Source organism: Anguilla anguilla, chromosome 1 (genome assembly GCF_013347855.1).
Source record: "Anguilla anguilla isolate fAngAng1 chromosome 1, fAngAng1.pri, whole genome shotgun sequence".
Lineage (NCBI taxonomy): Eukaryota > Metazoa > Chordata > Actinopteri > Anguilliformes > Anguillidae > Anguilla > Anguilla anguilla.
This window is the reverse complement of record NC_049201.1, coordinates 8,359,665-8,371,865: the sequence shown is the minus strand read 5'-3', so window position 1 is coordinate 8,371,865 and position 12,201 is coordinate 8,359,665. Positions and strand designations below refer to the sequence as shown.

At 44.9% G+C, this 12,201-nt stretch overlaps 2 protein-coding genes across 2 annotated transcripts; one reads left to right on the top strand and one right to left on the bottom strand.

Moving 5' to 3' along the window:
- Positions 1-645: 645 nt before the first annotated feature.
- On the top strand, positions 646-5,983 carry plek2 (pleckstrin 2). Its single transcript, XM_035411317.1, has 10 exons — positions 646-844; positions 1,019-1,183; positions 2,020-2,198; positions 2,647-2,738; positions 3,492-3,679; positions 3,992-4,093; positions 4,198-4,281; positions 4,428-4,506; positions 4,649-4,789; positions 5,554-5,983. Exons 1-9 carry the CDS (start codon positions 791-793, stop codon positions 4,774-4,776), a joined length of 1,071 nt encoding a protein of 356 aa, XP_035267208.1. The 5' UTR covers positions 646-790; the 3' UTR covers positions 4,777-4,789; positions 5,554-5,983.
- Positions 5,984-6,854: 871 nt separating this feature from the next.
- On the bottom strand, positions 6,855-11,980 carry si:ch211-10a23.2 (uncharacterized protein LOC567812 homolog). The gene is made up of 4 exons (XM_035409309.1): positions 11,617-11,980; positions 10,974-11,062; positions 8,787-8,964; positions 6,855-8,544 (listed from the first exon to the last, which is right to left on the bottom strand). Exons 1-4 carry the CDS (start codon positions 11,791-11,793, stop codon positions 8,401-8,403), a joined length of 588 nt encoding a protein of 195 aa, XP_035265200.1. The 5' UTR covers positions 11,794-11,980; the 3' UTR covers positions 6,855-8,400.
- Positions 11,981-12,201: the final 221 nt, after the last annotated feature.

Genomic DNA, 12,201 nt, shown 5'->3' with positions numbered 1-12,201 from the left:
AGCCCTCGACGGTGAATACCGAATACTGGCTATTATTTTACGGTTTCAACTGCTATTCTCTTCATAGAGCTTGCCCATTTATTCACACTTTTCTGTTTACATATTTTTATGATCATGAAAATTTGGACGGATGTAATTGAATTTAAAAAATATAGCCTATATTTTGGGTTAGTTGAAAAGATGAATACTTGACTGTGACTTACCCTTTTCGCATGATGATTATCTCTTAGTGCGAAATGAGCGTCCACTCCGGTGTAACTTTATGTGATCTGCAGGGTTAAAAGCCTAATGCTTGAGATAGTAAAGCACGGACCTCTCGTCACATTAGGCTCTACCAATAAAAAATGATAAATCAAAAATGAATGATCATCTATCACTCATTAGCCATGATTTAGACTTCTATTTTACAGTAAAATATATTACGTCATCCGACCTAACTGTCAGACAATAAATATTCTTATAGCTAATCATCTTACTCATGAATTTCGTTTCTAAGGTCAGATAGTTCAGCTTCCGGCGCTGCGTCAGGCTTTAACTAGAAATACAGACAAGTTTCTCTTCCGAATCAGTACATGCCTTCACCGAAGTGGTGCGTGATCTTGGCATATCGTGACAGCTTCGATAGCGCCCTGGGCGATACAGTTCAGTGGGCTCGACCATACACCGTAACGAATAACTAGAAGGGGCGTGTACTGTGAGGAAATTGGTGACGCCTGCAGGTGGGAATTTCACCTGGCCACAAATAACAGTCGACGTCGAGTTCGCAGATTAGAAGTGCTACTTTTACGTGATGGATAAACAGCAGAATAACCAAATCCTGAGAGAGGGCTTCCTAGTGAAGCGGGTAAGGTGGACATCCACAGTAAACAAGTTATTTAAAGTTACCATTGAGAGATTTTTTTAAAAACGCACTTAGTTCATGTAAGCGTTGATTAACGATGTACTCATTAAACCATGTGTGTTTTGGACGATTTCGAAAGAAAGTACGAACCACTGTTGCTGTATTCTCTCTCTAAAGGGTCATGTAGTTACCAACTGGAAGGCTCGCTGGTTTGTGTTGTACCCGGACAAGCTGGTTTACTACAAATATGAGGGGAGCAAGAAAGACTCCTGTCAGCGCGGGAAGATCCTTTTGGCAAATTGCGTCATCACCTGTCCCTATTTGGAATATGACAACCGACCGGTATGGTGACAGGGGGCTTGTGTCCCTTTCTTATGGTTTACTGACTGAGTAAAAAAAATTGTGTAGGCCTGTCTGTCTGATAAATTGCTGTTGCACTGTTTTTAATGTATGGGTTACCTTATCAATATTTTAGTACAGGAATATTTCTTAATAGACTTGCTCTTTGCTGTAAAATATTAATACTTTGTAAAATATGGCGTGTCTGCGTTGTTCTGTCAGTGTATGGGCTGGAGTTGCTCCAGATGCCTTTGCGCTAGGGTGTGCCAGTGTCGTTCTGTTCAGACATATCACAGCCTGGGGTTATGCTTATTACGATCTCAGAATTACAAATTGGCGCAATACGGAGCACATAACTCTGCACGCAGTTAGGTTTCCTCAAGTGCCATTTTGTAACACGATTTAACTTATTTCTTGAAACCTATGTCTGGATTTATGGAGATATCCCACCTGCCATTTCCATGTAAATAGCCCCACCTGTATGTACTGTGTTGGGTGGCTAACTTTTCTGGCACGTAACTTTTTGGTATCTGTGTTGCGCCTGGCGAGGTCGACACTGCGATGTGAGATTAGCCTGCCCTCATTCTGGGATTGTGCTTTTCTAATAAATGAACGGTCAGCAACTTCTGGGGAATGGTGAAAGGAGATGGAAAGTCCAGTCCAGCCGTAACCCTGGCCAAAACTTGCCAGAACAAATCCGATTACAGTAAACAATCTCCGTTTCCATAGATACGGTACAAGAGGGCATCTGGGGGGGGGGGGGGGTTCAGAATGTTGCGCGTGTCTGTGATCATCGGTGACCAGAGACGGCTTTGTGTTCCGTGCGGAATGTTCCGCAGCTGGTCATCAAGCTGCAGACGCAGCACGCGGTCGAGCACTTCCTGGAGGCCTGTTCGCGGGAGGAGCGGGACGAGTGGGCCGCGGACATCGCCGCCGCGGTGCAGAGACTCAAGGGGGAGAACAGTCAGAGTGCCCCCCCGGAACCCCGGCAGCTCCAGCTGCGCAATGTCAGCCTCAAGTGAGTACTCTTCGGTTTGAGCGCTCCCCTTCCCATCCATCCATCCGTCCATCCATTATCTATACCCGCTTATCCTGGGCAGGGTTGCGGTGGGGTGCTAGAGCCTACCCCAGCGTGAATTTGGCGAGAGGCGGGAATAGAGCCTGGACAGGCTGCCATTCTGTTGCAGGGCACAGAGTGCTGCCCTATGACACGCACAACTCTGTACTCAGTGCATACCCTGCTTTGCAAAATGCTGCCTATCAGTCTGAGGAACAGACAATGGCTGTGCTGCGTCAGTCTGCGTCAGCCACTGACTAGAGGCGTGGTACCCCCCCCCCCCCCCCTTACCGTCTCCATCACCGCCCCTTTCCAGCGAACTCTGATTTGGATGCATTTATTGGTCTCTTATCTTGAGTTAGAGTGTGTGTGGGTGTGTGTGTGACCCAGCTCTTTGTGTGTGTCCCAGTCAGGTGGTAGACTCCATGTACAATGTTCACAACGGAATCAAGCTGACGGTCCACATGGAGCAGGGAAGCTCCTTCACCAACTGCTTTTCAGGTACGTCTCTCCACCTCTGTCTGTGACCCTGCTGAAGAACCCCCCCCCCCCCTGCCTCCTCACGTCTCTCCACCTCTGTCTGTGTCCCTGCCGTAGAACCCCTCCCCCACCTCCTCACGTCGCTCCACCTCTGTGTCCCTGCCGTAGAACCCCCCCCACCTCTTCACGTCTCTCCACCTCTGTCTGTGACCCTGCTGAAGAACCCCCCCCACGTCTCTCCACCTCTGTCTGTGTCCCTGCCGTAGAACCCCCCCCACCTCCTCACGTCTCTCCACCTCTGTCTGTGACCCTGCTGCAGAACCCACCCCCCCTACATCTCTCCACCTCTGTGTGTGTCCCTACCGCAGAACCCCCCACAAGTTCTTAGAATTTAGAGTTTAAGATGGTACTGTTATCATGATTTAACATTTTAAGACTTATAATCTTGGGGATCAACACTCTGTTGATGGTGATGGTAATTACATAGATGATGGCGGTGGTAATTGATTACGATGAAGAAGATGATAGTCATGGTGTTGATGATTATGACGGGGATAATTATGGGATAATTACTATGGTGATCGTCATGATTATTCTGAAGATGATTGTGGTAATGGCGATAATGATGGTGGTAACAATGAAGAAGACGATCATGGTGGTTATGGTGGTGATGGTGTTAACAATGTTGATGATGATGATGATGATGATGATGATGATGGTGATGGCGATGATGATGGCGATGATGATGATGACGCAGTGCTGATTGGTGCGCAGGCTCCGCTGTGGTGGACTGGATGGTGTCCATGCAGTTGGCGATGACGCGGATGGAGGCCCTGACGCTGGCGTCGGCGCTGCTGGAGGAGGGCTTCGTGCGCCCCGTCGGCATGAAGAGCGTGGAGGCCATGCGGTGGGCGGGGCTCAGCGAGCAGTTCCTGGACGACTCCACGGCCCTCTACAGCTTCGTGAGTCTCCGTTCCTCCCCCTGCCCCCCCGAAATGTCAGAAGAGATGCATACGCTCCGGCGCAGTAGCTAGAGTCAAAAGACTATTGAAACTAGCGCCCATGATATAATGCTCCTCAAGTAATATATTTTTCTCACTCTGTCATAGTTCCCCCATGTTCTTCACTGTCTTCCTTATTTCTGTTCCAGGCCAGACATACAGTCATTCACTCATTTCATATACTTGCAGCAACCATGTGTTGCCATATTGTTAATAATGTGCTTGATAGAAAAAACTATAATTCGTATGTCCTACCCCCCCCCCCCCTTAAAGGCAGAGAATTTTAAGAAGAGGGGGAGTGTGAGGGCAGAGACGACCCTGGCCGCGGCGGAGCTGAGGGGGACCGTGGTGAAGAGGGGCTACCTGCTCAAACAGGTGAGTTCAAGCTCCACCCGTGCCACGCTGTGTTAAGGGCGTAAAAGCCCCCCCCCTTCACCCCCCTTCACTTTGAATGTGTTTTCCTGTTTTGCCGTCTCCAGGGACACAAGAGAAAGAACTGGAAGGTGCGACTGTTTGTGCTGCGCTCCGAGCCAGATTACCTGCACTACTACGATCCGACCAAGGTGAGGGAGTGCCTGCGCCGGGCGTGTCTCTTTAAACTCTCCTTCATCTCTGCGCGGCTCTGGCGAGCTGGTGAACTCCCCGCCTCTCTGCTCCGTGAGCTGTTTATGAGCTCACTTCCCGTCCTGACCTCACTTTTTCTCCCCAGGATGACATCAGTCCCGCGGGCGGGTTCTCTCTGCGCGGCTGCCTGGTGTCGGGGCTGAACGACAACGGCGTTCCCTCAGGTGAGTCACACCTGTGGCTTGGGTGTGGTGCTGGAGGTGCTGGTTTAAGCCAGACCATGGCTTAAAGGTATAATGTTCTCGAGAACAACAGATTTGTTGTTCATGCTGACGTGTTCCTGTCTCCCCCCCCCCCCCCCCACAGGGGTGAAGGGCAAAGTGCAGGGGAACCTGTTCAAGATCATCACTCAGGAAGATAAACACTACTTCATCCAGGCTCCCTCTCACCAGGAGAAGACTGACTGGATTGAGGCCATCAAACAGCACACATAAGACAAGGCCTAAGGTGCAACACCGGCAAGAGGCTTTTGAGGGTGTGTGGATGGTTGGGGGGGGTGGGGGGGTCCTACTATTGGACAAACCCAAAGGGGAGAGATTAGGGTTGTCCTGGCAACAGATAAATTCAGTGTCCAACTCTCATTTTAGCCCAGAACAATTAATGTCCCGCCAACATTACAAGTGTATCTTCAAAGCTTCAGTGCTGCCCTAACATGGCTAGTGAGCGGGTGTGATTCTCTTCCAGGAGCAGGGCTGCCCAAACCCTGTTCCCTGAGATCCATCCTCCTGTAGGTTTTTATTTCATCCCTAATTCCGCACACCTGATTCTACTAATTAGCAGCTCAGCAAGATCTCTAGCTGTTGAATGAGGTGTGCTTTGTTATGGTTGGAGTGAAAATCTACAGGACGGAAGATCTAGATCTGTTCTAGAAGCATCTGTGTACCTTTTTGTGTATACTCGTAGCCTGTTGCTATCTTATTTTTGAACTTCCTGTCACACTGGTCAGACTGAGATCTTTAGGTTCTGAGTTATCGTTAAGGCTGCAGTGTACATTCTGTGAATGTGACTGATTCCGAACTGCTGTGATTAGACGGTCCTATGAAATATTTAATGTGAGGTATGTCTCCGGTTCCTTGCTCCAAAAAAAAAAAAAAAAAAAAAAAAAAAAGTCAAGAATTCCCATTTTGTGTGTGTGTGTCTGTACAACATACTCCTAAATGTTTGTAAAAAAAAAAAAAAAAAATTTTCCTCTGAAGTTCAGTTCATTTCAGCGCAATATTTGAAGAGACAGAAGGGAAACTGTTCAAGTGCAGACAGGCATCACTGTAGGACTCGGTGGTGAAGCTAGACAAGGACCAGTCCAGACGTGCTCCCCTGCAGTTAAGGCCCATTTTAAAGGGGATCCACGTGAACGCAGGTCGGGTGATCCGCCTCACCACCATGACATCAACACCATCTGGTGAGTGAGAGATTACTCAATCTCTGAGCTTTCTCCTGGTCCTAAAGCCATAAGCAAGGGGTCGTTCATCAGGGAAACCCTTGTCCTAGTCCGTAAACACAAAACCATCCTGGCCAATATCGCAAGTGAAACATTGTAGAATCTGTAACTTGGAGAAAAAAAAATCCTCCAAACATTTATACAGTTTACTACTTTCACTTTTCTTTGTTACTTACAACAACAAAACTTTTGTTCCTGTATTTTCTTTTTAAAAAGCACCTTATATATATATGATGTTTTTGAAACATTGCTTTGTTTTATATTGATGTGTTCTGCCAGTGTGTTTTAAATAAAAGTGCGTTTAAAAGATTTTGACATGACATCATTTTACACGCATCTTATCCTTATAAAGCGTAAAAAAAACAGAAGTACATCCACCTGAGTTATGTGCACAACAGTGCCAGACCTTGCAAAACAACATTCCCAGACCAGCAAGTGTACAGTATATGTAACGTAAGTCCTAAATATTACTTACCTATGCTAACCTGGAACCATACTACAGACTGAATACATGCATATGACATTCATACTAAGCCATAGAACAGTAAACCTATTCAGAAAATGCCACAACGACCTGAATTAATTTCATAACATGTGAGCCCAAGGGGGTGGGGATGTGAGGGAAGAGGTGGGTCTGTAGCCAGCATTGGACAGCCGTGTTTCTGCACTATGCAGGGGGCCAACACTGGGGGGCCAACACAGATAGACATTTCATAGACGGCCTCAGCTGACTTTGTGAACCCACCTTACCATACACGTACAGCACGTGCACACACACACACACACGCACACGCGGACACACTCACCACTCACCCTCTCAGTGTCTTGTAATACCTTGTCGTGTCTTTACATCTTAACAACAAGTACTCATGTTTATGCCAGGCTCTGACAAGAAAGCACATGCAGGACTTGGGCATATGCAGAAGATTCTGAAACAAGTTTTTCCAAAAATGAACGCATTGTTGCTGGAGCCTGAGACCGTTACTAGGGTTGCTCTGCCAAAGGAGAGGGGGTTAGCTGACAACACTGCAGGGCAGGCAAAACCGAACCAAGCACCACAATCAGCCAGACGTCTAATATTTGCAATGTATTTAATGCTTCAAAATTGGTATTAAACACATTCATTTGTTTTGAGCATATTTACTAAGCATAAATAGTGGTATCAACGTAGTTTCATAATGAAAATGGATGTTTTTTTAAAAAAAACACGTTACATTGATCGCGGGGGGGGGGTTGTTCAAGCACCGGTGGTACAAAGAAGCCATTTCTTAATGTCTGATTATTACTTTTACTCTCTGCTATGATTATTGTGCCTTGCACGTCTTTCCTTGTTTTCAGTTTTTCATTGTCTACATTTCTGGTTGATTGTGACATCACAATAAGGTGCCTACACCACTAGTAACATTTTAATGATGTCACAATGACCACATTATACTGTGGCAGCAGTATTCCAATCATTCTTTCAACACTATATTCTAATTACATTCTATACACATTCCAATTGCCATTCTAATATGATCATAACAAAATTTTAACCACATTCTAATGATGTTCAAATCTCCAATCTAGAATGTTTTTACATTCTAGTTATATTCTTGACAAATTCTAATCACTAGTCTATTAACACTACTCACATTCTATCTATATTTATTGCAACATAAAACATAAAAAACAATAGAGTGCTTATGCACAAACAATACATTCATCAGGAAACTTACTAAGTTTTAAAAACAGTTAATTTCCAGATTCTTTCTTTCATAATTTTAAGGTTTTTCCACATAGCACCTCATGTACTATATACTTCAAAATTCAAATTCGGAACTTCTAAAGTTTCATAAACATTCACAATTAAAAGGCAGAAAATACCCTATTATTCCAATAGATAGTTAACGCAATGGTCTAAAATTTACCAAATTAAGGACTTGTTCTTACATGTTGCTGAAAAAGTATCAGCATTTTTTTAACGAATCTTTTTTGAGTGAATTAAAAACATCATACAAAAAGCATCCTAAATTAACACAGTAAATGAGTAACATACAGTACTATTTGTTTTTGTTTTTTGCTTATTGGAAACTATATTAAATTAAATTGACATATTGCTGGAAGTCCATACAGTGATTTATGGACAAAACAGATTTTTGTTGATGGAAGTGCTTTCATCCACCCGCACACACTTTGAATCTGTTATCACACACAAAACAGGATCTGGCAAATGTATTAACTTGATGTCCTTAACTTGGTTCTTGTGTTAATGCAAGAAAGAGGTGTGAACCAAAATTCATTGTATCAGGGACTCAGTTGATGAGTTTAGAGTAATTTATCCATGGATCTTCTACTCCACATGGCAGTCAGCAAGAGCAATTTATACTTCTGGGTCTTAGGATTACAAATCCACTAAAGAAGGCACATTTCACATAGTGAGATTGTGAGCTGGATCAGCCCTAAGCAACCAAAGTGCATAAACAGGAAGTGATGTCAAAGAAGATCATCCTGAATTGTTTTCCATCGGATCAGTTAAGGTTTCTCTGTCATTTCTGCTCTCCTTGTTTATGCTAATGTTACAGGAGTCCTCTCTCCCTCTTTTGTCTCTTGCGCCCCGCCCCCCTCCACACCACGGTCTTCAGGCCACCTTTGTCAGCTGCAGGTCACCGTAGATATGCAGGGCGGTGAGAGATGCAAGCTGGGTAACTCGGTGAGTGAAACCACACAAGGGCTGACCGTCGACCAAGATCCGAAACTGCTGGTGCTCGCATACTATCTCCATCTGAGAGAGAGAGAGAGAGAGAGAGGGAGGGAGGGAGGGAGAGAGAGAGGGAGAGAGAGAGAGAGAGAGAGAGAGAGAGAGCTAATTTATATATCATCTTATCTTGTCAATGCTATATGTACACTTGATGAGCACAAACTGGCTAGCCAGCAAGACGCAGTGTTAAAAATGCAGTTATCATACATTATAACTTCACCCTTGATGAGCCACAGGCAAATTTTGGGGGAATGTAGGGGTGCTACCTTGAAGGGCTCCCCGGCAGCGAAGGGGAAGTAGGAAAGGGCGTTCTCCGAGGCACCCCACTTCCCTCCCAGACGGGCATTACGCAGGACGGCTCGGTCCTGGAAGCTGACCGTCACCTGCAGGCCCACATCGCTGTCTGCATCGTCCTCGGGATGGCAGACCACAGCCACCACCATGCTGGGGGAACACAAGAGAGGTACGGGACGTCTGAAGGGTTGCAGGGACAGGAGAGAGGCACGGGACGTCTGAAGGGTTGCAGGGACAGGAGAGGGGTACAGGATTTCTGAAGGGTGCAGGTGGCCGAGAAGCCAAATCACAAATGATAATTTTTGTGAACTAAGTTAACAAATGTTATTGTAACATTAATGTTGTGCTTTTCAGTCAATGATGCTGATTTGTGATGTTTCAATGGTCACATGTGCCTAATGTGTACTGTGTCGTAATCTTCACCTGAGTTATGAAAAAAAAAATCACTTGCACTTTTTTTTTTAAAACCACGTCCCATCATTGTTCTTTTGAAGCACACACAAGCACAAATTATCCTGCTTTCTCTGCCAGCTGCCATTCCTTTGCAACCAACAGCAGGCACAAGCATGATCAGGATCCAAAGCCATACTGTTGACTGCAGGACTATGACCAGGGTTACAATTACAGTGGGGCCAGGGGGAGCTCACCCCCCCCCCCCCCCCCCCCCCCCCCCCCCGCCCAAAAGAAACCTGAGCTCCCCTAAAAAACACATGAACCCCCTTGGCCCACGATCACAACCCACCCACCCACCCCCTCCGTGATCTAGCAGACCCCCCTGAAAGCCAAAGTGCAATTTGAACCCTGACTATGACTACTGGACCATTTAACCTGTCCTACCTACAACTGTCCAATGATGAAAGACATTTTCTGAGGCACCATTTTAGACAAGGGGTCTAAAACAAACATAACATAGATCACAAGGATGTGTTGATAGAAATCTCAAACCTAAGCTCTTATGTTTCATCTCAGATATACTCATCTATACTGAGGTTGCACGTTCATCCTGAGGTCTACTCTCTTCTGAGACCAAACAGGGAAAATCCTTTTGTTCACATTTTACTGACTTTGGCCCAGTCTATGTACATGCAGTCAGACACCCAAACACCTTCAGCAATGCAACACTGACACCTACAGGCTGGTAATGTCCCCATCTACTCATCCTCTCTAACATCACTGAATTGCAACACAGTATGCAATGTAAGAACCCAGAAGCTCCATAGCAAAGTGCAGACATTTCTAACCTACTGTAATTTTGTAAAGGTATTTAAACATATAATCAGCATACGCATATCAAAATCAAAAACAATTTCTCTGAATGAATGAGAATTTCTTTTGGCTCATTTAATGAAAAGCAATATGTCCCATTACAAATTTAGCTATCTGTATCTCATACTGTATAGCTGTTGTGTGTATGATACTATTCCCACATGCACGCACGCGCGCGCGCACGCACGCACACACACACGCACAAAATATGCACTAGTCTTCCACAGAAACAAAATGTTTTCTTTATTCCTACTATGGGAAAGTGGCGAGACACAAAATTCCCCCTCATCTCTAAAACCCCTTTCACATAGCTGTGTTTGTTTATATTTATAAAATAAACGCCCTGTTTAGTGCTCCTAATGATCTGATTATGATAACATCGCATAGTTGCCAGAAATAGGCCATGGGATTTGTAATTTTTCCCACATTTACGGTTTCTAATAGTTCAGTGGGAAATTTCGTGCGCGGCTTCTTCTTAACACGCCGTGAAAGGCTAGTGTAAGGTCTATTGTTTCCCCAAATATCGCACACGAAAATAAATGCACTGAAAGTATCTCAACAACTGTGAGCATGTCGGCTATTGCTTGTATCAGCGCAGCGGTCCTTCCACCGTGATATATTGGGGTGCGGTGTCTCACTCCTTCAACAGGGCGTCGGTGTTCACTACGCAGGGATCCCTCGACTTGATCATGAACTAGACACGCCTCATGGAGCCCCACAATCCCCACATTGTGTTTCAGTGCCTGCCGACTTCCAGCTGCCAACACGGTCCATACGCTTAGCAAACCCAGTCTGCTACTAGAAAACGACATGATCAGCCCGAGGTACTCTGTACAATCTGCAACCTTATACTCGATATACATAGTTCATAATTCACAGATGGGTCTACTCACCTCTTTGGTTGCTGCTTGACAATACCCATGACGACCAGTCTCATGGACGGTCTAAGCCCACCTTTGATTTCACCGATATACATTTCCTCCTGGTAGCAATAGCGTTCACATGAAGCGGTAATATTTAAAAAAGAAAGAAAGAAAAAAACATTTACACTTATATACATATGTATAGACTTGTCACAGTCGTGTACATAATTAGCAGCGACTACTTTAGACTAAACATGAATAATACATAGACAATGTAGGCCTATTGCATTTGATTGAGAATGTGTAATTTTATTCCCATTTTTGTCAACATTGTGCGTGGGAAATTGTAAATTGTTTTCTATCGTATATGGTAACGGAAGACTTGCAAACGAAACTACCTTATTCGTTTTTTTTAAATTTATTTTTTACATTACAACAGTTCTGTGTGCTGTATTTTACGTTATTACTTTATAAACCATGGCATAGTAGTCTAACATTTAACAGTAACATATTTTCCAATGGCATGGGTTCCATCAGCATAATTCTACATACATGAAGCTCACGAGGAAAATCCAGCATTTAATAAAATGGAAATAAAAGACCAAGGCTGACCATTTCTAGTTAGATGGAAGAAGCTCCTCGGTCCCACAAGCTCCTAATAAACATCACTTACGTTTTTAATCTTGTCAATTTCTGCCATCTTCCTCTGGTCCGCGGTTACTGCCGGTGTAAAACGTCGGGATAGAGTTTCTGTGCAACGGTGACAATGACAGTCATACAAAAAAAAACCTTTATCATCATTATACACAAGCGGAGAGGGCAGACAGAGGCTCCGCCCCAATCGCTGCATGGCAGCTTGTAGCCATGGAAACAGGACACGCTGCGCTGCAGCACCTTTTTATTTTTAGTTAGCATTTAAACTACCGGGTTCAATGCATGATGAGCAATATCGGCATTACGGTACGTCATAGAAAAATGTGGAATTTCTGAATAACGTGCAGATAAATAAAGTAGCCTGTAGCCTAATTTCGAAGATGCATGTTGGAGTCGCGGTGCAAGACCACGCCTCACAAGACGAAGAAGTCCCAATAGGTGTCAGCAGGTGTGTGCACCACAAAGCCAGCTCCTCGTGGAAGAATAGAGCTATCCCTCTCCACCGAAGATACAGCCTGCTTTGTCAAATTGACTCGCATGAAGTGCACTGCCCACAGTCCAAGTAAATATGAAGTAAGTATCATCCCCCCCCCCCCCCCAAAAA